We start from the raw sequence: 27518 nt of genomic DNA, 5'->3' as shown, positions 1-27518 counted from the left end.
AAGTTCATATCTCACAATTCTGACTTTTTCTGATAATTCGTTACTTTTTCAGAATTGTGATATATAAACTTGCAATTGCGAGAGAAAAAAGTGAATTGTATAATAAAAAGTCGCAATTAGGTTATAAAAGCATTTTTATTCAACGTCGGAAACAGGCTTCCATAGATTTCTATCAAAACGAAGGCATTTCAAACATCGTAACAGTGTCATTCCTTTAGCAAACACTGTAAAAGAAGCTGATGTTGATTGATGGTATGTGTCTAGTGTGTGTTGATGTTGGGGTGGGGGACCATGAGGAGTTTCTTCAGCAGATGGTTTGGGAATATGACCATGGAGGCCATACCGAACTAGGGTGGATCCTTCATTCTGGACATTAGTTCACTAAAGATCTGGACATGTTTGCACAGTAAAGCACCCTGAAGTGCTCTAAGGTCACTTTTGAAGTGTTATTTCAGACGTGGGAAACTGAACTGGCATTCTTGAATGTCATGAGTTGCTGGCTATGTTTTCTGGAGTGTCAAATCTTCTTATTTGACCTAATTAAATTCAGAGCATCAAGCAATTACGAATGTGGTCAATGTGGCCGCCTTGCTTTCTCACATGACAAATAGATGACACTCATATAAAACCATCATGCTCTTGTCAAATGTTACTGGGAATGAGGTTTCTTCTGGAAGTAGAAGACAGAATAGCTAAAGCTCTTTATACATTCAAGTTCTTATTCATTAAATGTACTTAGAAATAAAAATGTTTGTTTGTAAAGAAACATTTACTATTGAAACTACGCAATGGATTTTCCATTAGTGCTCTCTATTCGTTTGCCATTATCATCAGAGTTCTGGAAGGATTTGACAAATATGTGTCAATGATGATGATGAACAACAAACGCCTGCAAGAATGGATGAATGTTTAATGGATGATCGCAAACAAAAAATAATTTTTTATTTCAATTAGATCCCATTTATCATTCAGTAAAGTGCTGAAAAGTTCACAGATTTCCACGAGTTGTACTTACGTTTTCCCTGATATCATGACATACGGGGCTTCAGAAGAGAAAGGATGATCGATTACTCTATTAGCGCCTAATGTTGCTCTCTTTCAAACTGGGGCAATGACTCTGCCGCTTCTGAACTCATTTTCTTTTGCCAGAAGCTGTTGGACTGATTCCAGATCAGTTCATTTCTGCCACATCCTCCAAATGCATTTCAGCATCTGTCAACAAGCGGTTATGTAAACCATCAGATAAATCAGATATTCTCTATCACTGCTGAGCACAGACTGCTTGTGTACTAGTTTGTGGAATAAAAAAAAATGTCAAAGGAAATGAAAGGGGTGTTGGGAACAAAAGTCAAAAAGCATTGTTTTAGGCTTTAAAAGAACAGTCTGCCTAATAATTGCATTTGCTGAAAATGTTCTCACCCTCAGGCCATTAAAGATTAAATGAGTTTGTTTCTTCATCAAAACAGTAAAATTATGATAAATTGTACATTACAAAATTTGCTCACCAATGTTTACTCTGCAGTGAATGGGTGCCCTCAGAATAAGAGTCCATACAGCTGATAAAAACATCACAATAATCCACAAGTAATCCACAGATCTCCATTCCATCAATTAACATCTTGTGAAGAGAAAACCTGCATGTTTAGAAGTTTTTATTATTTTAACGGATAACATTGCTTTCTCCAGTTAAAAAGTAGACTAATCTGAATTGGGAGAGTAATATGCACAGATTAAGCAATGATTACAAGCAAAACGGTCCAAAATCATTCTCAACAAATATGTGGGTGGATTTGGATGTGCAGGGACAACAGAGGATTGACTTTTTAACTTGAGAATGCAACATTATGGACCCATATGTTGGCCTGAAGCAACTCAAAGTTTTAGAAGGCTTTAAAGTTTAAATACCTTAATGAAGGATTTGTTTCTTGCAAACACGCATCTTTTTTCGCTTCACGAGACTGTGGATTACTGATATGTTATTTTTCAGCTTTTTGGTCTCTGATTCTGACAGCACCCATTCACTTGCAGAGGTTGAGTAGTGTTCCATTTCTCAAAAATTGTTCTGATGAAGAAACAAACTCAATTTTTCAGCATATTTTTATTTTTGGGTGAACTATTTCTTTAAGTGCTACACTTTTCTGCATTTGAAAATTTGACCATGAACACGATTTGACACCAACTACAAATAATTCAATGCATATAATGTAATTATAAAAGTGGTTTATTCTTTGATTCAGACTGTGAAAATATAAGGCAGGTTACAGTAAAACAAATCAAAAGAAACTGAAACAAATATTGCTGATTTGACTCATCAACCTGTGTGTCGAAGTACCTAGTAACACCTGTTAGAGAAACACTCCCTCAGTCCCATTAAGATGCTGTGCTTTTGGGGCTCATGTATCAAAGCTCCTGCTTGCTTTTATTTGCTCGGTTGGCTGCTTTCTTGTCTCCTTTCTTCTTGGTCTTGTTTTGCTCGTTCCCCTTGGCATCTTTCTTGGCGGCTTTCCCAGGGTACACCTGCCCTTCTACGGTCACATCCTCACAGCGGTCCTGAGCGATCAGGAAGTCTTTAATCTCCCAGGCGTAGCTCCCGTCACGAAGCATGAAGATGACACGGTTGGATCCGACCACAAATCTGATGAGAAAGATACAAACTGATTAGATTGACTGGTGACAGAGCACCCAAGAGCATTTAAAGGGACAGAGAAGGAGAGCTTCAAAATGGAGGGTTGTTCCACACAGAAGCTCTGATTCAAATTTACTTCTTAATGTATCATTGTTAAATACATCACTTGTTTCTAGCATCACAACATTCCATGGACTCCAAAAAAAAAAAAAAACTCTCCTAAAACACTTTCACTTTGAACCATTAAGAATGTAATTTTTTACCACATCTCACAATCTATGTTGGAAATATATATATATATATATATATATATATATATATATATATATATATATATATACACACACATATATATATATATATATATATGTAATAAATTGACTGAGTTCTTTGTCCTTCTAAGGAAATTTGCTTAGCTATATATATACAAAACACAGAAATAATTTTTGCCTTTTTGCATTAATTATCAAAATTACAGCTTTTTTGAAAATAATGCAGAAAATGTTTTCAGAAAATAAAATAAAACCGTTAAAATATTAGGTTCTCAAGTAATATATAAATTTATAATTTATTTTTATTTAATAATTTAACATTTCATATTAAACATGTCCTTCAATGACGGTTGTCTGCTTTTTTAAAAAAGTATGCTAACTTCTGAGAGTAGGAAAAATATTAAGAGGACAAAAAAAAAAGGATATTATATTAGTTTTATTCAGATTTTGATTCAGATTTTTTATTAGCACATTTTCTGTTTTCATTTAAATTTTAGTTAAAGTTTTAGTAATTTTGTATGTGTTTTTGTCATTTTTAGTAGATTTTTTTGTGTATGTCTATATGATTTTTAAACATGTTTATTTAGTAATTAAAGTTACACGAAAAAACACTGCCTTGGCAACTAAATGAAATAACGTTTTTATATATATATATTCTTTTATTAACTTAACTAAGTGCTATTTTTTACTTTTCTGCATTTGAAAATTTGACCATGAACACAACACAACATATATTTTAATTTCAGTTAATGTTTATTTTATTTCAAGTAAAGAAATATATAAATGCTAAATGTTCATGTTTATTTCACTTCTTGTTTGGATTATCACAGGTTTAATAATGTAGCAATCTTTTATGCTGAATTTTCACATTTTAAAACTAAACGTCTGCATTTGGAATGAGGATAAAACAATAAAATTCAAATATAAAAGGCAAGTATAAAATTGTAAAAATGATCAAGGCATTGTACAAAGTTTTAGTCCTGGTATAACAAAAATAAAAGGCAGAGATTTGTTTCAATAAACCAGTGCTGGTATCAAACACTTAATAATAAACAGCTGTATTTAACACTGCAATAAAATCACATTCTTGTTTTCCTTTTAAAATATCTAAATATCTTTGAAACAAGATAGGTTTACTACAAGATACATTTTAGACTCAAATATTTTGATTCTAAACAATGTAACTGTATTTTGTCATTCCACAACACCAGTTTATTTCACTTTTTTCAAGTGAAAATATCTGCCAGTGCAGAATGACAAAATAGACTTAAAGGGTTAGTTTACCCAAATAGCAAATTTATGTAATTAATAACTTACCCTCATGTTGTTTCAAACCTGTAAAACCTCTGTTTATGTTTGGAACACAGTTTAAGATATTTTAGATTTAGTCCGAGAGCTCTCAGTCCCTCCATTGAAGCTGTGTGTACAGTATACTGTCCATGTCCAGAAAGGTAAGAAAAACATCATCAAAGTAGTCCATGTGACATCAGAGGGTCAGTTAGAATTTTTGAAGCATCGAAAATACATTTTGGTCCAAAAATAGCAAAAACGACGACTTTATTCAGCATTGTCTTCTCTTCCGTGTCTGTTGTGAGAGAGAGTTCAAATCAAAGCAGTCTGGATATCCGGTTCGCGAACGAATCATTCAGTTCACCAAATTGAACTGAATCGTTTTAAATGGTTCGCGTCTCCAATAAGCATCAATCCACAAATGACTTAAGCTGTTAACTTTTTTAATGTGGCTGACACTCCCTCTGAGTTAAAACAAACCAATATCCCAGAGTAATTGATTTACTCAAACAGTACACTGACTGAACTGCTGTGAAGAGAGAACTGAAGATGAACACAGAGCCGAGCCAGATAACGAACAAAACATTGACTCATTCACGAGTCAAGAACCGTTTCTGTCAGATGCGTCTGATTCGTGAACCGAGGAGCTAATGATGCTGCGCATGTGTGACTCAGCGTGAAGCAGACCGACACACAGAGCGTCTGAACAGAACTGATTCTTTTGGTGATTGATTCTGAACTGGTTCTGTGCTAGTGTTATGAGCGCAGGTAAACCGAAGGCTTGAATCAAGGGCAATCATCGCAAATGACGCCATTATACGTCGAGCGCAAAAGAACCGGTGAACCGTTTTCTTCAACCGGTTTATTGAATCGAACTGTCGAAAGAACTACTGGTGATCCGAAAACCGATGCAACCGGTTCTTCACTCGTGAACGAGTCAGTCTATTGTTCGCTATCTGGCTCGTCTCGGTGTTCATCTTCAGTTCTCTCTTCACAGCAGTTCAGTCAGTGTACTGTTTGAGTAAATGAATTACTCCAGGATATTGGTTTGTTTGAACTCAGAGGGAGTGTCAGCCACATTTAAAAAAGTTAACAGCTTAAGTCATTTGTGGATTAATGCGTATTAGAGATGCGAACCATTTAAAGCGATTCAGTTCGATTTGGTGAACTGAATGATTCGTTCGCGAACCGGATATCCAGACTGCTTTGTTTTGAACTCTCTGACACAACAGACACGGAAGAGAAGACAATGCTGAATAAAGTTGTCGTTTTTGCTATTTTTGGACCAAAATGTATTTTCGATGCTTCGAAAAATTCTAACTGACCCTCTGATGTCACATGGACTACTTTGATGATGTATTTCTTACCTTTCTGGACATGGACAGTATACTGTACACACAGCTTCAATGGAGGGACTGAGAGCTCTCGGACTAAATCTAAAATATCTTAAACTGTGTTCCAAAGATAAACAGAGGTTTTACAGGTTTGAAACAACATCAGGGTAAAATTATTAATTACATAAATTTGCTATCTGGATGAACTAACCGTTTAAAGACTGATTCTCTGAAAACAATCAGAGCAGCTTTTTAAGTAAATGTGTCTCTTGAATTTTTTGATATTTCAACAGGAAAACAAGTAAATAAGACTAATTACAATGCAGCGTAGGGATCCCAGAAGCACAACTGAGTAATAATTCAAATCAGTCAGTTAATTATCTTGAATCAGTTCATTAAAATGAACTTTCTAAACAAAACTTTCCAAGGCTTAATGTACAAATGGTTTGTACAGGTTTACTGAACTAAATCAACACTGAACTGGCCAGAGCTGGATAATGACACTATTGTTTTTTCAGAGCTGCTTTGCAGAATTTGAATGTGTCTCATATTTGATCATTAATTGTTATTTACATGTGTATTACGGTACTTTGAAACAATATGTTTGGAATACAGAGCAACAGAAATTAAGGTGACTATCGTCCTACTGCTGTAGCCACTTTGATGAAAGAGAAAAGATTTGAAACTGTTTTGGAAAACGTTTGGTCCAGCTGGCAATGAACAACCTCTATCTGACATTCTGTGATGACCTGGATCTACACGTCACACAGATGTGAGCCTATAATCTAAACGCTTTGACTGTGTAGTTTGACATCCTCATCAAACATGTGCATAGTAATACGGCTGTTACCTCTGAACATCAAAGTTGGCATTGAAGAGGCTTCCCTGCCACAGGGTGGTGACTTCCTCCGTCTCCTTCTCTGTGGGGTTTCCTGACACAGTAGCAAACACCATCAGGGTCCTTCCCTTCTTAGACATCTTCAGGAGATCCTCTGGTTTGGACGCGTCTATTTTAGAGAAGTCGATGGGTGGAGGAGACCGCTTGTGCTCGGGTAAGTCGCCCTCCTCGATGTCATCATCTTTCTGTAATAAATAAATAGATGTCAATCACTGAAGAAAGAAATTTTTTTTAAAGATGCAATGCAAAAAGTTTAATTTCTGGTAGATAGGGCTGGGCAAGATAAATTGATAAATATTTTCAGCTTACTGAATGTAAAGCACAGCCCTGCTGATGGATGTCATGCAAGAAGAATAAATGCAATAACAATATTTTTTATTTTTAATAAATTTGATTTATTTTCAAATTTAAATATTCAGTATTTTATATTTATACTTCAAACCTTTACATTTTATATTATTCATTATCAAACTATTTAACCCCTTAACTGTCACTCACGTTTTTGAAGATAGACTTGAATGTGCATGATACAAACCTACATTTTTATAATTCATGACTGAAAACATTTTGTAACATGATTTTGATGTGCCATTTACATGGGAATGCAATGTCTGATTTTAAAATGGGTTTTAAAGGATGAATTTTGAGATTTTATGTTTTCAAGTGATATATAACTTCTGATGATTTCTAAAATGTGATATAGAAAAAGGCAACGAGGAAGTCTTTTTTTAAACAAAGGTCAAAACTCATTTTGTAATGTAGATTTCTGAGGGTGCACTCTTGTCATAAATTAATCTATTACTTTTCCTACATAATTTTTAACAAAAAATATTGGTAAAATTTGGGAGTCTTAGACCTTTCCAACGGGTGACAGTTAACAGGTTAATGTTTACAGTTTAAAACCTTAAACTGTAAACATTTTATAGGCTTACCTATAATATTAAACATTTTCAAACTTTTCAATGCATCGTTCAGCGTAGATTATGCAAATAATTATGCGATAATGTAAATATATACAGGTATTATTCAATAGTATGAACTTTTACATCATCTCTGTATATTTTAATACTTTTTAAATGACTGTGACACTATCTGGCTAATTTCTGTGAACCGTGTTCATTCAGAGGCAACCTTTGGCTCAAGGAGTGTCCTCATAAAATATGTCAATCTCATAAACTTTGCAAGATATCCACCAATCACATCGCGATTCATACCAACATAAGTCATAAGTGTCTGTGAAATAAGTGTAAAACAATGTAATAAAATTATAAGATATTTGACATAGTGAAAAACTTTTTTTTTATAATGTGTACATAAAAAAACAAATAACAGTTGCTAGTGTGAAATACACATCATGTTATCATAGTAAGAACCGTTTTCGTCAAAATACAACTTAGGACAGTTACTGTTACCACAAATAAACCTTAAAGTTCACATTATTGAATCAAAAAATGAACTATATTAATTTTTTTATTCTGCAAACTCATTTGACCGATATCCCATATTCGTTTATTATGGTTTTGCAGTAGCCACGATGGTATTTCGGCGGTTACCATGGTAGTTTATAGTCAGAGGCACATGACTGAATGATTGCGGCAGTGTGTTGTTCGTTAGTTCGTTCATACCTCCCACTCCTCCAGCAGTCTGGCCATATCCGCATCATTATAATCCCTTATGTCTTTCTTCTTCTTTGGTTTAGTGTCTGCACAATGAACCGATATGAATAATATGAGAAAAAACAATACTGATACAGTCCTGCAGCTGACGGGAGACGCCATCTTTAAACCTGGAGCTCGCTGATTGGTTGAAATATTTCCGCTAGTCATGGGTTTAAGGAAGGGGGCGTGTCTACGTGATCACTTGTCTTACGGTTCAGAGTTTTTTTTTTACATTTATTTGGTGATAAAGGAATATAAAAAAATTACAATCTATTAAATAATTACTTTACAATAATAAACACAAATATTAATAATATGGATATGATGCATTAAATGCAAAACACGTTCCGGTGAGTCTCTGATGCAATGCATGCTTGTGATTGTTTCATAATTTTCCTTCCCCCTCCTCGAAAACTTTATTTGAGTACAAGAACGTATAAAACAAGAAGAAACAAAATAGTGTGTGGTAAATAATGAGTGTGCATGGTAAATAATGAGAAAAGATAAAATAATAAACATCACATCTGAAAACGTTTTGGTTTTAGTTTTGCATCTCTGAAATAGTTTTAATGCATATCCAGAGGTCAGTATAATTATTAGATTACACTTAGGCTATATAATAAAATAATAGCATGAACTAACATAACTCTATTTTTGAAAGTTGTTTTAAATTATCTACAATTAATTTACATTTAAAAAGTAAGCTATAAAGACTTAAAGTTTGTATAAAATGAGTGTTAATTTTTATTTAGTTTTTTTATTGTATTTTTTTTTCTGTTTTAGTTATGTATGCTTAGTAAATATTCAGTACTTACAAAAGTGCATGCATTATAGCTAAACTCCCTTGATACCAAATTAAAAGCAACAAAATATAATATGTTTTTTTTGTTTTTGTTTTTTCAGCTCTGCACAAGCTGGTTCTCTACAGTGCTTGTTCATGGGACGCATATGAGGTGTGAGGCTCATTCAACAGAATCGGAATGGTTTCCTCTCAGGACACCCCACCCAATGGCACAGTGCCCTGTGCAGCTGTACAACTGACATGCAGTATTGCAGCCTCAGCCCCCAGTTAACATCTAACACACTACATACACATGCTTTGTGTAATTCAGTAGCTTTGTTCTGCTGGAATTTAATAAGGAACCAGACCAAATAAAGTACATCAGGGATCTGCATTGAATATGAAGAAGAATGAAAACTGCTTGAAACTGATGGAGAAGAGCAATGCATCATTGTAGAGGGTTAAAGATACGTTTTAGGTTTTTATATTAAATCTTATTCTTCATAGTATATTTGTAAGTCCTAATAATGCAATATTTAGATTGTCATCATATATGACCCTTTAAGTTGCTGAAAGCCCTTCTCATGTTCAAGGAGGAGGGTTTTCAGTGCAGCAGCCCCACCTGGTTGATTCTGATTGGCTCCTTCGCTCTACCAAAATCTCTTGTTGTCTAATGAAAAGTACTCTACTGCATTTACGTCATAGTATTTGCAGCTGTGAATCCGATTCCCCTCCCAAGATGAGTCAGCTGTTTTGAGGGCAGTTTGATATTTTTATCAACGCGGTAGGGTGATTTATTTATTTTTGAACTATTATTTCCATTGGCGTTTTAAATACCCCTTGCCACAAGTATGTATACTTACATTATTTGCAATTAAACATAAATAAATGTTTGCTTTTTTCTGCTTGAATTTATCTATTTTATTTACTAATTTATTCATACAATTGTCTATTTAATATTCATTCTTATTTAAGTATTATTTTGATGAAACATAGGCTACTTTAAATAATAGATAATAGATAATAATCGATAAATAACTGAACAAACGACACAATGGAGCAATAGATTTTAATTTTCTCACAACTGAACCCTTTTATTCACAATTTATTTAGATTAATTTACTAATGTATGTATTCACTCAATTGCAGTGATCAAATCTTATATAATTCTTCTCCTCACACATACACACACACACACACACATACATATATATATATATATATATATATATATATATATATATATATATATATATATATATATATATATATATATATTGTAAATATATTGATATATACTCCAAACAACAGCACAAAATGTGACAAACAAAAAATAAGAAAAAATAAATAAAATAAAATTTTCAGTTGAGAAGACCGTTTAGGATACAAATATATATATATATATATATTTATATATAATTATGCTACCGGCGTTCCCGCTAAACTAAACAATAATTCGCTCTATGCCGCTCTGAATGCGAACATTGTGAAAGTAGTAAATACCCACACGCGAGAGTACCTGTTGGATTTACAGGGAAGCGCAATTCTGGGGAGAAACACCAGAAACAAGAAATAACTAAACAAACGAAAAGGGGGAACACAAGGAACTTCTCTGGAATTTCTCGTTGGGTGTAACTTTTGCCCTCGGACCGGTAGTTGAGTCTCACATCGGGGCCTCGGGAAACGATGACTGGGTGAGGAATGAACGCGACTTCTCGCTCTACTGACGTTACCCCAGAAAAATAAGCGTAACGTTTGAGCGGCTGGCGACTTAAAAGGAGGGATTTCGTCTCGCTGACCAGGAATAATGGTTGTGGAGGGTATGAAAGTGCCAGAGTTTGAGGGAAGCTAACAAGCTATTCAGCCACACCCTCCCGCCGCTTCCTGATACGCAAGATGTAGCGGGAGACTACAACCGACGCGCGAGAGTCTCAGTAGCGAACGGAGTTCGTTATCATCGCGGAAACCGCGTTAAAACTTTCAGCCGAGCGTTTAAAGAATGGCAAGCAAAAGCGAAACTATCTGCCACTGGACAACCGATGCTTTCCTCCTGGAGAGGGCGTATGGACAATAGATATGCATAAGGAACTGAGTTTGCACACAGAACTTGGATTGTGTATGAAAAAGAAACGGCTGAAAGTCGTTCGGGAACGTTTTATGAATTTCCGATGTGTCCTGGGATGATGGTGCAGTGGCGGCGGGACGCCTGCGCGTCTCCCGCGTCGGTCGCGGGTCAGCAAGACGGTCAATATATCATCAGCAGCATCACATTGCAGCAGGGCATGTATTTAAATGCATGTAATGTGCATGACACGAAGAAAACCTGAAATGACAGATTCCACACAGCAAAAGTAGCGATTCTGGAAGTCAACCTGCACTTTGCCTTCGCCTGGGCATCTTCTTGGACACGGCACTGCAGAAGCCTTTTGTAGAAAAGAGTGTTTTTGGTTTCTCTGCATTGTTGGAGCGACATTGACAACCTGTGAAACTGATCAGACTGTAGCCTACCTTGTCGGAGATAGTTGTGAATTCTGTTCTATGCTCGTTTTTCTCATTATGCACACCTAAAATCAGATTATTTAAACATAGGGCAATACATTTGAAGGGATATTTCATTACAGATCTCATCAGCTCTTTTTGCCCGTGTTGTATTTTTGAAAAAATAAATCCAAATATTTTTCTAAAGTACTTCCCTTATTGGTGCATTGAGTGAAGTTTCATGTAATTTTGAGTTTTCAAAGCTAAGTGGACTATTTCTGAAGGACATTATTGGCCAGTTTCACTCTCCCTGAGAAGGTGCGGGAATCTTTTTCTTTTTTTTACTGAAGAAAATGACATAAATCACATGTTCACACAAGAGAACATATGTTGTGATCTTTATTTTGAACATTAGCGCGACCACACTACTATGGCTAGTAGTGGCTCGGGAAAATCAGATAGTGAGGTTTCTACCAACATCCTTAGCGGAAGCTTGCAACAAAGGAAAAGACTTTCATCCATCTGTGACGCATGCAAGAGCAAAATGCAGCTGGTGGCAGACCTGCTCCTGCTGTCCAGCGAGACCAGGCCGGTGGTGAACACCGACGGCATGCCTGTAGCAGAGACGTTCGAGAAATGTCGCGACACGGTGATCGCACGAACCAAGGAGCTGTCGATCATCGTTCATGATATCCAGAGCCAGCTCAACATGGGGAAGTTCGTGGAGGTTGGGGACCGACTGGTCGAGATGGGGGACCTAGTGGTCTCGCTGACGGAGTATTCGGCGCACGCCGCTTACCTGGCGGCCGTGGAGATCCCGGGTTCCCAGGCTGCCATTTCCGGCTTGGTGGACCGCTACAAAGTCACCCGATGCAGACACGAAGTGGAGCAAACGTGCAACATTCTCCGCCTGACGGCTCTGGTTGACCTGACTCCACAGCTCCTTCTGGAAGTCTCGCAGAACATCCTGAAGAACCTCACCACCCTTACGGATGCCTCCTCTCTGGCCAGTGATAAATCCAAGGACAAGTTCGCAAAGGAGCAGTTCAAAGCCAGCGTCAAGTGCATGAGCACGAGCGCCACAGCACTTTTAGCATGCGTGCGTGAGCTAAAGGCTTGCCCGAGCGACCTGACCCGCAACCGCTGTGTCCTCTTCAGTGGGCCGCTCGTGCAGGCCGTGCACGCCTTGGTGGGTTTCGCCACCGAGACGCAGTTCCTCGGCAAAGCCGCAACCATCCCCCCCGAAGGCAAAGGGGTGCAGACGGCCGTTCTGGGTGGCGCCATGAGCGTGGTTTCGGCCTGCGTTCTCCTGACCCAGGGCCTCAGGGATATTTCCCAGCATCCCGAGAACAGCTCCCAGATGCCCATCTATAGGGAGCGGCTGCGAAACTCTGCATGCGCCGTCTCAGACGGATGCACACTCCTGTCTCAGGCACTAAGGGAACGATCCTCACCTAGAACTTTACCGCCAGTTAACTCTCATTCTGTGAAATAAAATTCCTCCCCAGCACGTTATTTTGAAGTACCAAAGAATCCAATCAGGTTTAACCCCACATACGCTCTTAAAAATAAAGTTTCCATAAGGCTGATGATACACGTCTGATGATAAACTTTTTGAGCAATGTTGCTGTCAACGGGCAACCAGGAGAGACACAGGACCAACGACTGGTCTAAAATATCCAGATAATATGTTACCTATTCTCAATGAGAGGGTGCCCAAGCAACATTGCTCAAAAAAATTTGCCCTGTGTATCATCAGCCTAAAGGGTTTTCACAGCGATTCCATTGAAGAATAAAAAAAAAGAACCTTGCAGAGAACAGTTCTTAAAAGAACCATTATACAAAGAACCTTTTCTGCATTTGAAAGGTTCCGTGTATGTTAAAGATTCTTTGTGGAACCGTCAAATTTATTTTTAAGAGTAAATGTAGTAATTAACATTTTTTATTGACTTTTCATGGCAGTTGGCTTCACTCAAGCTCACATTTGTAGGTTTTTCTCAAACTAGATGTGATTGGGAAAGAAGTAGCTTTTACTAAAACTGACAACTTTTGCAAATATCTGTGTTGGTTGAGAATATAATATGGCCAAAAGGGGCCGTTACAACAGAAGCCTTAAATGAAACTGAAAGTCTTTACCTCAGTGTTTGGCTGAATGGATGTCATTGAGACTTGTAGAAATCATCAGCATAATAATGTTCGTATTCCATGTGTGAATTTGTAATGAGTAAAAGCTGCTTTGAGTGTGTGCCATAGGTTTTACACTATTTACCAGACTTACAATTATATTTTAATGTGCTGTGTTTTTTCCCTTTGCCCACGCCTCATTTTTTTTATCATGCATGTACTGGAGTATTTATTTCAAGTAAATAAAAATGTTGTTTCTTATGCGACATCTCAGTCAAAAGATTAAAATACTTTTTAAAAAGTAAAGTTTTCAGTGGATGAGCGAAACGTTAAAATATGTGCTTGGAGCAAATTAATCTTCATATTTATCATAAATGATGCATCCTAGCATTAGAAATAAGAGGAAATCTGAAATGTTTATTCAGTCCTATTGGTGAAAGTAACTCTAGTAAGTGAGTTTCAGTTTTTCTTTCACTATACAGGTGGTTAAACCTAATAATCCTGATGCCTTTGAAGGGCTTTTTTTATGCAGAAGCTGACTATAGTTCCTGGTGTGTTCCATTTGTTATCATAGTCCTCGATAAGCTTCCTGCTACCTTCATCTGTGTGTTTGAAGTCTGGAATGTTTATCTCTGCCGCCGCACATCCTTAGTGTAGCAGTTTATCCCACACATTTCCTGTACAGAAAACCATTGATTAGTCCATTAATGTAAGACAAACTTTCATTTTAAGTGTTTTGTCAGTATTAGAGTACTTTATATCTCAGGTATAAGTAAATACAACAATCTAGATTAAGATGAATTGCACTAAACGTGTCAAGAATATGCCATGTCATATTATACCCAAAAATCAAAAGAAAAAAACGTCTTATATTGTTCACATGCCTATTTACTGTTAATTTTAAACTGTTAAACAGTCACACTGAAAAAAAAGGAAAAAAATACATACTTTTAAGGTAAGCGGTTGCAAATTATTTATTTTAGCAACATTAACAAAAAGGTGAACTTTTTTTTTTTTAAATGTAGCTAAATTAAATTAATTGCAACCATTTACCTTAAAGAATATAGTAAATATAATTAATCTTTTTTTTTTATGCATGCACATTTTCATCAAAAATTCTGATTACTATGTAATTCAAAACAAAATTGCATTTTAGTGTAAATTATCAGTTTATAACATATATAGTATTAACATTATACCCTACAAAAAAAAAAAAAATTCTTAAAGAACTTTTCTTATATTTTCTTTTGCCCGTCTACTGTTAATGTAGTGATTCTTTGCATTATTTTCATAACAATTGTGCACATTTCATCCAAAATTCTCATTACTGTAATTCAAAACAAAATCATGGGTAACACTTTACAATAAGGTGTCACTTGTTAACATTAATGTATTACCTAACATGAACAAACAATGAACAATACATTTATTACACTATTTAGTAATCTAGTTTAAATTTAGTAAAGAAAAAATACAGTAAATTCATTGTCCATGTTAGTTCACAGTGCATTAACTAATGTTAACAAACACGGCTTGTGAATTTAATTATGCATTAGTAAATGCTAAAATTAACATTAACTAGAAGAATAGTTCATTCTTAGTTAACTAATGTTAACTAATGAACCTTAGAGTAAAATGTTGTCAAATCATTACTTGCATAGTAAATAATATACTTTTTTATATATATATATACACAGTGTATTTTTGCATTATTTTGTAAATCAAAATGTAAGTTATATATGCTTTATAGTACATCAAAAAATTATATATATATATATATATATATAGTACTTATAGTAAAATTTAATTAATTATATTAATATTAACCCAGATTTAAAGAGAATTGCAGGCTTTTGTGCTTAATTGTGATATAAAAAAGTCATTAAAATATTTATATAATATATACAAAATGCAATATATATTTATTTTGATTTCTGTGGTGACATGTGACCATAGCATGTTTTTGTAATACTAATCCTGCTAATTTGGCAGTGTACTTCACTGTAGTAACTACCGAACCCCCAGACCCTTGCTGTCATGCTCTTTTCATGCTGAAAAACATAAAAACTGTTTCTGCACAACAGGAAGCCAAATGACCTCTTCTATCAGGAGACGCTTCCTTCACAGCACAAAATGTCGGAGAAATAATTTCAGCCCAGGTTTCGCCCATTTCCTGCAAAAAGGAGAGAAGTGCAAGCTCTTCCCTGTCCTATTATGCAAGCGGTTCCTCTGGTGTGCTGTAAGGGTCTGTCTTCTCCCCCAGTATCCAGTGTCCTGTTTCATATTCATTATTATCAGTGTAAACACCTCACCCTCAAAAGCAGGCAGACATATGGCTGATGTGGGAGAAAGAGACATCAGGAATGTTAACATCTGAAATGAAATTTGACTGACATGTTTAGGAGGAAAAGCGAAGTTTGATCAATCATTCAGTTGTTTTCTTTAGCTCTCCGAAAGACCAGGTGTAAATAAATCTGTGGCAAACTAATATAAACTCACACCTGGCCAGCTGTGGATTTTGGTCTAATATTTAGTGTGCTATGGATTTGTTCTGGTGGCATTAACACCTTATTACTCATTGGAGACCTAATGAGATGCACGTGGTGAGAGCAGAGCTGAGCTCATAATTTATGGAAAACCTTATCAAATGGCAGACACTGGCATCTACTTAACATGCTGCCTCTGGGCTATAGCACTGTGTGAGGGGAATTTATAGTCAATACACTTTATTTTGTTGACATTTCTTACTATCCACTACACTCCAAAATACACACACACACACACACACACACACACACACACACACACATATATATATATATATATATATATATATATATATATATATATATATACATACATACACATACACATATATAATTCTAGTTTATAAATTACCATTGAAGACCCAACAATAATAATAATAATAGTTGTATTATTATTATTGTTGTTGTGCTATATAATATTATATATTATTAAAAACGTATGTTTAAACTTTGACTTTTCCAGCTGTGGAAATTCCCTGATATTTTCAGGGCCTTTAAAGTTTATGTTTAAAATCTACGTTTAAGTATTTAATTTCATATAAAAATTGTTTACCATGTTTATGCACATGGTTAAAATATGGCTAACTCTGGAATTGTTTTATGTTAAACATATAAACTGGGTTATTGCGTATTTAAAACACATTCAGTTTATTAGTAGCTGCTATTATGGTAACTTGTTTCATTTCGACTGACCGATGGAAATTTTATATGCAATTCAAATACATTTTAAATTTAGGCTTAACTTTTTGTCCATTTTCCACTCGTTTTGCTTAAATTGGCTTCAATCTGCCCATTTAGAGTGGTTATAGGTTAGACATTGTAGTAGGTTAGAGTTTGAGAATTTGAATAGACTACATCCTTGATAAAAACTCGGTTACAGTTTGGTTTAGTGTGTCAAACAACAGCTGTGCTCTTGGTTAGAAGTGACGTCTCTTGGAAACCGAGGCCAAATGTCAGTGCTGTGTGATTTGATACCGATGGTATCAGATGTCCCTCAGCTCACATAAAACACACAGCCGGGTCATTGTGCCAACGTTTGCAAAGGGCTGGTCACGATTCATTTTCAGCATTTCACTGAATCTGCATTGCAGTTGGTAAATATTGATATGTTTTGGCAATAACTGCTTAAAGGTCATATTTTGAAATGTTTAAATAGTGGCTTAGTAACAGACAATACCTTCTCAAGTGATACATATACCCAATTACCATTGTCAAAATATAATATAAGGTAAAACAAAAGTTAAAGCATTCAAACAATTTGTTTAAAAACAGAAAATTTTAGGAAGTGTAAATACTTGCAATGCTGGCTTTGTATTGAGAGGACTGAACTCAGTATAAATATTGATACCCAACTAGTAATTTTCTTATTTATTGTGAAAATGAATGAAAAGCACATATACAACATACTATATTACAGTTTTTCTCGATTGCTAGCACACAATTAATGAAACAAGCTCCCAATTTTCTCACAAATATAAACACAGTCTCTAACCTATACACCAACTTATGCAAACTCCACACTTCCAGGTCAAAATGAAATAGTTTAGTCAAAAACAAATTACCTTTGACCTCATCCCCTTCGTTTTTTACTTTCCCCTCCAATTCCACTTGTCTCCCACTACCAGGATTCATTTTCCAAAACACATAATCACTTGTGCTCTTGTTCATATCATCCTGAGATTCTGACCTGTGTGTCATCAGTTGGAACATGTGCAAACAGGTGAAATCTGTTAAAAGTTTTGAGAAACGTGTCATTGTTTCGAGAACTATGAATGGTTTGGAAAATTGGGCCAAATGAATCAGTTCTAGTGTGTTAGCAATGGAGAAAAACTAGAATGGAATAGATGTGACTTTTATTATAATGGCTTTAGGTGAAGATTGCTTTCATTTAATTTACAATGAAAATTAATTGTAAATGCTCTGTAGCAGTTATTTAAAATTATGGCATTACTGTTTAAATGGCTATATATATATATATATATATGATGAAGCAAAAATTAATTTATCAGTATTGGTTTTAATTGATGCTCCTCTTCATTCTCAATAAGAAAAATGACATTAAATAAATATATAAAACATGCTGTCTTTTTTATGTTGTTTCTACATTTGTTTATAGATTGAGTCTGAAAATATATTTATGATTACAAATTGCAATGGTAATAGCAATTAATCCTGATTAATTACAGAAAAATGGGTAATTAATTAAATATTAAAATTAATTTGAAAATAAATTTTTAGCTATCGCCGTGTGTGTGTGTATGATATTTTAGACACTGAAATGTAATATAAATGTTTATATATTTATACAAATATCTATTAATTTTATTATAATAATAATAAATAGAAAAATTATATTATTATTAAATTATGTAAAATATTGCCTACTTATTTTTTATTATAAATTTATTTTTACCATATGTAATTTATATTTTTAGTATATTTAACATGTATTTAATTTTTTTTTAGACTTTTTTCAGGTGTGAAAATTACCATTTTAAAATTTTCTGACATTTCTATCACTTGTGAATCTTGATGATCAATTTATTTGAAACCTAAAATATTTATGAGAAACCCGGAATTTTAAAGTGGTTATTTCCACACACGGAAAAGTCCCAGTTTAGATACGTCATCAATAAAATGATTTCAAAATAAACCTTTCCATCATCTGGAAAGATCGAGGAAATCCGAAAGGTGTGGGAGTGCTGTAATATTAATGCGAATGGTGTGGAGAGGATATTTGTCCTGTGCCATCTGTTAGCTTGACATCTGCCCTGAATATTCAGCGTAAAGCACCCTGAAATCCTCCGAGCCTGAGACAGAGATAGTGTTTGGCAGGAATTCAGACAGAGCTGAAATTCCTCATCCTTCCCCTTTGGCTAACCTTGGAGCAGTCGTTTCTTCACACTGCCCTCTCATACTCCAGGACCTACATTTGACCACCAAATGCTCTCCTTTTCTCTGCAGCTCTTGTCTTACTGTAGCGGTTTTGTGTTTATGCTCAGTCACTCAGTACACCCGAACCTTTTTTATCTCCAAAAGCTATCAAACCCTGCCCTGGCCTGTTATTGTCTCTCCTGCAGAACCAAAGGTTAGATGGGGCGGTTCCTCATTGTCCTAAAATTAAGCCATGGCAGCTGGGAGGATGATAGTGGAGAAACCTTTCCTGACATTGTCTGCATGGCGTCATTGTCTAATGAAGCCTGGGAACAAAGTTATGCCCTGCTGTGGGTCAGAGGTGCTGCACATTGCCAAATGCAGACGTCTGATTAGGTGTGTTTGCTTTTGTCAGATGAGGAGTTGAGGAAATACTCAGAGGCATTGTAAAAGCAGAAGAGACTATCTTCAGCTTGAACCAGAGATTTTATCGGTAACTAAAACTTTTATTTTTTTTTATTTTTTATTTTTTACCAAGTAATTGGTTGAAATAAAATAAACATTAATTGAAATAAAATATAAAACAGTTAACAGTTAATATATAAACATATTTTTTTCTTAAATACATAAACACATAATACAATAAATACACACAGTATACACATATATAATCTAAACAAATACTTATTTTGGATGCATTTGACAGCACTAATATATATATATATATATATATATATATATATATATATATATATATATATATATATATATATATATATATATGTTTCTACTGGTATATAGTGTATTTAAAATGCAATTTATTGATGCGAAGCTGAATTTTAGCATCATTACTCCAGTCTTCAGTGTCACAAGATCCTATAGAAATCATTCTGAGATGCTGATTTGAGCACCAGTAATAAATTATAACTGAACACCAAATCATGTAAAAAATAAAACTAAAAATACACAACATACACAAGACAACAATATTACAACTTTCACAAAAATTTAAAGATAAAAACTGAATAAAATATAAAAATAAAGTATAGCCTAAGTCAAATATTAACATAAACTATAATAATACATCAATGATATTAAAATAACACAGACTTACACTGGAATGACCAACTCTGATATCTTCTATAGGCAATAGAGGACTTTTATACAGCTACACTTTGTTTGTTCAGTATTAAAGTCATGTGATACTAACCATTTTATGTGTCTACAGAGTGTCAGACAAATAATATAGATAGCTCAAATCATGCAACTACTTCAAAAGATTGGTGCAATTATTTTCCAAACTACTGCACTTACATATTTGTTTCAGTAAAAGCTGTTTGTTCAGAAAATGTAGTTCATGATGTTGTTTCATGCACTTTTCACTGCATTTTGATTCCTGCATCAACAATAACTTTAAATAAAAAATTCAAATATCACACAGCAACTACTATCTTATTCAAGGCAAAACATTTAACGGCTGAAGGTCCAGAGGAAAAAAATAGCCTTGGCTGCATCTGTGTTGTAATCCATCTTCATACCTTCCCATTTGCTAATATGAAGCAGCACTATGAGCATCCTATGGGAACATTCCCAGAGAATGACCTCAACCCTCTCAGATGGGCAGTGTGCTGAACAAACAGATAAATAATGTGTTTACTCACACAGGGCTCAACTGTGCAATAGACAAGAAATGGTTCTTGATGGAAACCAGCATCTGTTAGCTAAAGCCTCAGAGGAGCCTCCACACATACAACAGACACACGCTCTGCAGTACTCTTGCATGGGTCGTACGTTCACACACACACACACACACACACACACACACACACACACACAATGTTTGTTTTTGTGAAAAGTGGGGACATCCCATAGGCGTAATGGTTTTTATACAGTAGAAACTGGATATTCTATCGCCCTTAACCAATCCTACCCCTAAAATTAACCCTCACAGGAAACTTTGTACCTTTTCACTTTCTCAAAAAACTCATTCTGTATGATTTATAAGCATTTTGAAAATAGGGACATGGGCTATGTCCTCATAAGTCACCCTCTCCTTGTAATACCTGTGTCATAACCATGTCATTATACAAAGTTGTGTCCTGATATGTCACAAAAACAAGAGCACACACACACACACTCTGCAGTACTCTTGCATGGGCCGTACGTTCACACACATGCGCTCAGACTGTTATGGCAGGTGTGAGAGGACATGTGAGTGTGTTCAAGTCGACACGTGATGTTTTGCTACCAGCAAGAGTTTTCACTTTTACATTTATTCATTTAGTGGATGTTTTTTTTTTTTCAAAATCCAAATGAAGAATGTAACAAGAGATTCATCTTAAGGTTGGCAATAACATGAAGTGCTAGAAATATAAAGTCTAGAGTAGACCAAGTAGAGATTTTATATAATTTTTTTGTTTTTCTGTCTATTTTGGTTACACATTATTTTAAGATATCCTTGTTACAGTACTGACTGAGTATATTAATATTATAATGGTTAGGGTTACTTGCCTGTAACTATGCATAATTTATTGTTATTATAATAGTTAGTACAAGTCCGAAGGGATGAAGGAGCCTGATGGAGCCGGAGGGACGAGGCGAAGCCAGAGGAGTGGAGTCCCGAGGCACAGGATGGTCGATGCCCGACCAAGGTGGAGCCGGAGGGACGAGGGAGCCAGGCGGAGCTTGTGGACTGCTGGGCCACAACGGAGAGGAGGGAGCTAGGAGCCATGGTGGAGCTGACGGATCAACGGGCCGAGGCAAAGTCCAGGTCTCTGAGGCAGAGGTGAGGGAGACTCCGACCATGGCTACACTGGAGGATGGCAGTCCTGTATGGAATAACATTTGTTTCAATAATAATGAATGAAACTTTATAAAACTGAACGTAACTTTTTCAGAAACTATCAAAAATATGCCATTACAAAAGAAGAAAAACCCTATGAAAATGAAAAAAATTAACTAAGTCGCTCAAATTTAACATGCTCTTCAAATATGCTTCATTCTTTGTTAATGTTTTTCAAAGATTCGTTTTCACTAATCATGGATTCTAAATTCGTTGCCACAGATTTCGCTTACGTTTCGCAGTTTTTCGTTTGGTGTTTTGACACAAACCTCTCGTGGGGGCGGGTTTAACAGTGATCTACTCTGATTGGATAGTGAGCTTTTGATGGACAGGTGCTCTCTGACCGGGAAGTACAGATGCCACCCAGTGGCGTGCATATTGGAAAGCTCTCGCGGAGATTAAATCCGGTCTCTACCGCAAAAAATTATTTTTCACAGACAAAGTGAAAGACATTAATTTTAAGCTCATACACAGGTTCTACCCTGTAAAGAAGTGTATACAAAGATTTAAGTATGACATTGATCTTACATGCTCTTTTTGTTCGAGTTCTGAAGAAACTGTACACTCATTTTGGTCATGTCACTACACTCAGAAACTTTGGGATGATTTTGGTGTGTTTGTCAACTGTAAGATTTTGCCAGGCTTCTCAGTACATATGAAAAACATTATATTTGGGAACCGTAAGCGAAATCTGTGGCAATGAATTCAGAATCCACGATTAGCGAAAATGAATCTTTGAAATACATTAACAAAGAATGAAGTATATTTGAAGAGCCTGTTAAATTTGTGCGACTGAGTTCATTTTTTTCATTTTAATTGTTTTTTTCTTCTTTTGTAATGGCATATTTTTGATGGTTTCTGAAAAAGTTATGTTCAGTTTTATAAAGTTTCGTTCATTATTATTGAAACAAATGTAATTCCATAGTCCTGCGGGGCTCGCACCGCAATGATGGTGGTCTGAGGGCGAGCAGAGGGACTGTCAGATGACAGCTGCAGAGGAGGCTGGAGCAGGTGGGATGGCGTGCATTTTCGAGGAGCAGGCACTGGAGGGCGCATTCTAGGAGCAGGTACTGGAGGGCGCATGCTAGGAGCAGGTACTGGAGGGCACATTCTAGGAGCGGGCACTGGAGGGCATATTAGGAGTGGGCACTGGAGGGCACATTCTAGGAGCGGGCACTGGAGGGCGCATTAGGAGCGGGCACTGGAGGGCACATTCTAGGAGCGGGCACTGGAGGGCGTATTAGGAGCGGGCACTGGAGGGCACATTCTAGGAGCGGGCACTGGAGGGCACATTCTAGGAGCGGGCACTGGAGGCACATTCTAGGAGCGGGCACTGGAGGGCGCATTCTAGGAGCGGGCACTGGAGGGCACATTGTAGGAGCGGGCACTGGAGGGCACATTCTAGGAGCGGGCACTGGAGGCACATTCTAGGAGCGGGCACTGGAGGGCGCATTCTAGGAGCGGGCACTGGAGGGCACATTGTAGGAGCGGGCACTGGAGGGCACATTCTAGGAGCGGGCACTGGAGGGCACATTCTAGGAGCGGGCACTGGAGGGCACATAAATCGGAAAACCCCTCAGGGCTGAACAAGGGAACTATGGACGAAGGAGGGCTGGACAGGACCAGCGGTTACAACGGAGAGAGGAGAGGGGGCAGTTCGATTTCCAGATCAGATTCCCAGTCAATGAGATCCTCCTCCTCGTTGGTGCATGGAATTATACAATCAACATGGGAAATGGAACACGTGGAGGGAAAACACAACATAATGAGGCCAGGGGTGTGACAATATGCTATAATATATATTGTATTATTGTGTCTTTAAATATGTTTCTTACATAACATATCTTATATAAATATAATACAGTTTATATTTAATTTAATTTTATTATATCTTTATTAAAACTGTTGTTACTGTGCGTAATTCATATAAATCTAAATACATGGTATAAACTAAATCAGGACCGATGTTGGATGGATGTGACCTCAGGCAGCAGTACAGTGGCTTATACAGCATATGCATGAGTGTGTGTGTGTGTGTGTGTGCAGTTATTGTTTAAAATGACTACATGCTGAAAGTAGTGTTAATGTGGGAGGGCAGAGAGAGGGGGTGTTCCTTTAGCAGGGCAGCCAAAGTACAATGTCTTCCTCTTGGCTCTCTGTCTATCTCTCCTTCCCCCTCTTTAAGGTGGGGCTCATTTCCTTTGACACACACACACACACACACACACAGTCTTACAGTAGAAGGCCATCATCGTCTCTATACTGTAACGCGGTGGTACAGAACTCTCTTTAATGTCTCTCTAGCACCACATGATGACAGTAAGGTCAGTCGGAGAATAAGAATGTTAAATTGTCTTAAAGAATCCAAAGGGCATGTGCTTGTTGTATTGTGTTGTCTTAAGAGGCATAAGGTACAATCTATAATAACCCCCCCCCCCTTTTCACAACTTAATGGGAACATTAATAAAACAATATAAGTACATATATTTGTAAGATGGGAATTGCTTAATACACCACAGCATACTGTATACTGCCTACTGTTTTTAAGATGTACAGGTATGTGAAACAATGCATTGCATTGCGAATCATGCATGTACTTCGAGACAATTCTGTGCTATTAAAACAAGTGTGAATGTTAACTGACAGCTTTCTCCAAATGTAACAGAACTGCTTGGGCCGACAGGATATTTTAGGTTATGTTTACCGCCTACGGTGCACAGTATCCTTATTACATGATGGTATTATGGTAGCATGCTATTCCGAATATAGCCAGTGTATCTGTACAGCATTACAGCTGATGGTCACCAGGTGGTGGTAACAGACTGGAAATACTGTACATGTGAGCTACAGCAGATATATATATATATATAATATTGCTGTCAGCCAGGAGAGGGCGTCACTGTCTATCAAGCAATGAGATACAAGGTTGTGAGTTTGCTTGTAAAGCACAGTAATGATGAAAAGACTCTAAAAAGCATATTTAAAGAAGTTTGCATCATTGTTTATTACTTTGAATCTGCTTTGGAACTAACTGTATTGTAGCAAGTGCTATAGAAATGTAAAAAAGAAAGAAGAATGGGACACTATTACAATTATTGTTATTATTAGTAGAAGTTGTAGTAATAGTAACTGTCGTAGTCTTAAAATTAAACATTTGAAATTAATTAAAGCTTTAAATCAATGGAACATGTGGCTTCATGTTGCTCAATGTGTTTTTACTACATTATATTATTACTTTTTTATATATATTACATATTTATTTTATATTATTTAATCATTTGAATGTTATTCTCCCCACCCATAACATTACCAGAACAGACCTGCAACCCATTTCCAAGACAAATTTTCAGTACTCTTGTAGCACTCTATAAAATAAATTAATTTAGTTAACAATTAAAAAAAATTAAATGAAGAAAAGATTCAATGAAAAATGCTCTCCAAATGGAAATATTAAAATATTGTGCTATGCAATACATTAATATGGAAACTTGTTTCCACCATGTGATAAAAAAAGGAAAATAAAATAAAAACTTAAAAAAAACTGAATCATGCAATTTGCAAGTTTATATATAGTCAGAATTGCAATTTAAAAAGTCAGAATTGCGAAATAAATTGTTGCAAAGATAGGCTTAGATTTCTGTATTAATATCATTTTTCTATTTATATGTACATAAGCTGTATGCTACTGAAATGTAACATAAAATGTTTGACTTCAGGCTTAAGAGTCGATCTATTTGTGGATTCTCCCCGGACTGTGTATTTGCACAGGGATTCCTGTTTATCCAGTCAGAAATACACTGCTCTGCACACAGACTCTCCATTCAGGCCAGGCGCGTGTGGCGTGGGTGAATGTGAGCGTAACTGTCTACACTGAGAGACTCTCTGTGCTATAGGACTGGGGTTAATTACAGTAAATTACCCCTGCAGTTAATTTAACGCCAACCCAGCATGTACAGCAAAACTGCATCTACTAACTTTAGTTAGTAGACACACACCCAGACAGAGAACTCCTTCATATCTACAAACTCTGCAGATCTGGACACTGAAAGACTAAAGTGAAACCAATGCAGGATAAAAACTCATACTGTTCCTAAAAAGACCACTAACTAAACTGATGGCACATGTATGAAAATTATAAGATTTGACTGCTAACTAGATTTGCAATTGCTGAAGGATCCAAAATGATCGTGTTGAAGTATTAAGTACATTTCGGTTGTAGTCTTTGGTTTTTGGCTTTATGCGTTTTTTTTCCTGCACACAAGAAGAAAAACAGTTGTGAAAAGGTGTATATGAATAGTTAAAATATGCAAAGAGACTAAACCAATCAAAATTCATTATGCAAATACATGAAAGAAAGAAAACCAATCACAAGCATTACAGTGATGACACTGCTGTCAGTTCAATGATATTTTTTTTTAAGTATGATTTTATATATATATATATATATATATATATATATAGCTAAATAAAATACATAAAGCTGACAACATTAAATAAGATTAAATGGAGACTTTATCCCCAGTAATATATTGTCAAAGAATTGTAGATACATTTTTAACAATGTCCCAAACTGTGATATTACATGAAACTTTTACATCAAATTCTTCCAAAATGACCTGAGCTGTCATCTACATTAATTTTACAACTCTTCACTCCCACTGTATGTCAACGACTGATTCATCTGTATTTATTTTTAAGTCTCTTGGGAAATTTTAGGAAATCATATGAGACAAACCTGATACTTAAATGAAACACGACAGAGAATCCCATTGAGGTTCCTGAGCTATTAAAGAGCAACCTCGTGGCTATCAGATACAGTATTCCTCTGGGTGATGCTATATAATAACTGCAGCAGTGCTAGTATTTATAGCATTACTGTAAGCTGCCATCGTCACCCTGCTCTTCTTACAGACGCAATCAAATCATAAGCAGAGTTTTGCATCTTTCAGCCTAATGCTAGTTGGAAAAATGTATACTTTTTAGCAGACTGCCATTGAAAAGTTTGGGGTCGGTTTTAAATGGTTTTAGTCTGTAATGTTCACCAGGGCTACATTTATTTGGTAAAAAATGACATTAAAAGAGAAATGTTGTAATTATATTGTTTCATTACGATTCAAAATAACTGGTGTCTGAATTTAATGTAAAATGTAATTTATTCCTGTGATCGAAGCTGAATTTTCAGCATCAATACTCCAGTCTTCAGTGTCACATGATCCTTCAGAAATCAGTCTAATATGTTGATTTTCTTATCAGAGTTGCTTTTATCATTATCAATGTTGCTTAATATTTTTGTAAAATATATGTATATACACACACACATACATATATTACACTGTATGGAAGTAAGCATCATAAACAATCATCAAAAGTTCTCCTTTTGTGTTCCGAAGGATAAAGACAGTCATCTACATCAGCAAATATTAACAGAAATGTTCATCATCCAAATATAAATCTGTTTATATCCAAAATGCGACTACAATAATCTATTAGTTAAGATTGCAGTGACTGAGTCAGAGAGAAATTCTCTTCTGAGTCATCTCTGGTGGCCAGCAAAAGAAAGCCTTGTGTGTTGTTGACTAGGTGTGAGGTCACTTACAGATGGAGAAAGTCTCTCTGTCCCTCTCTCTTGAAATTGTCCGACAGGAAGAGGGCTGTGATTTGGTGGCTGGCTCTATGAGACGCACTTGTGTTCAGCTGGCCACTGGAACGGGAGGGTAGGCGGCAGTTACAAACGCTCCTCTTAACTCACAGCCTCTGGCACTACTCTGAGTGAGAGAGGGCGAGCAAGAGAGAGA

The 27518-nt window shown here is 36.0% G+C and overlaps 2 protein-coding genes across 2 annotated transcripts; one reads left to right on the top strand and one right to left on the bottom strand.

Moving 5' to 3' along the window:
- Nucleotides 1–2205: 2205 nt before the first annotated feature.
- mesd (mesoderm development LRP chaperone) lies at nt 2206–8225 on the bottom strand. Its single transcript, XM_059527288.1, has 3 exons — nt 8046–8225; nt 6373–6605; nt 2206–2635 (listed from the first exon to the last, which is right to left on the bottom strand). The coding sequence occupies exons 1-3, from the start codon at nt 8196–8198 to the stop codon at nt 2401–2403; spliced, it is 621 nt and encodes a 206-aa protein (XP_059383271.1). The 5' UTR covers nt 8199–8225; the 3' UTR covers nt 2206–2400.
- A 2094-nt stretch (nt 8226–10319) lies between these two features.
- On the top strand, nt 10320–13767 carry tlnrd1 (talin rod domain containing 1). The gene has a single exon (XM_059527277.1). The coding sequence runs from the start codon at nt 11768–11770 to the stop codon at nt 12830–12832; it is 1065 nt and encodes a 354-aa protein (XP_059383260.1). The 5' UTR covers nt 10320–11767; the 3' UTR covers nt 12833–13767.
- Nucleotides 13768–27518: the final 13751 nt, after the last annotated feature.

Source organism: Carassius carassius, chromosome 3 (genome assembly GCF_963082965.1).
Source record: "Carassius carassius chromosome 3, fCarCar2.1, whole genome shotgun sequence".
In the NCBI taxonomy this organism is placed as follows: Eukaryota; Metazoa; Chordata; class Actinopteri; order Cypriniformes; family Cyprinidae; genus Carassius; species Carassius carassius.
This window is presented reverse-complemented; position numbering and strand designations above follow the sequence as displayed.

Bases quoted from the DNA above. Each gene is read 5' to 3' on its own strand.
- mesd (XM_059527288.1), bottom strand. From the start codon at position 8,198: ATGGCGTCTCCCGTCAGCTGCAGGACTGTATCAGTATTGTTTTTTCTC. The intron at 6,606-8,045 runs GTATGAACGAAC...TATTTATTACAG, and splicing joins GACTGCTGGAGGAGTGGGAG to AAAGATGATGACATCGAGGA. The intron at 2,636-6,372 runs GTAACAGCCGTA...CTTTCTCATCAG, and splicing joins GCCAACTTTGATGTTCAGAG to ATTTGTGGTCGGATCCAACC.
- tlnrd1 (XM_059527277.1), top strand. From the start codon at position 11,768: ATGGCTAGTAGTGGCTCGGGAAAATCAGATAGTGAGGTTTCTACCAAC.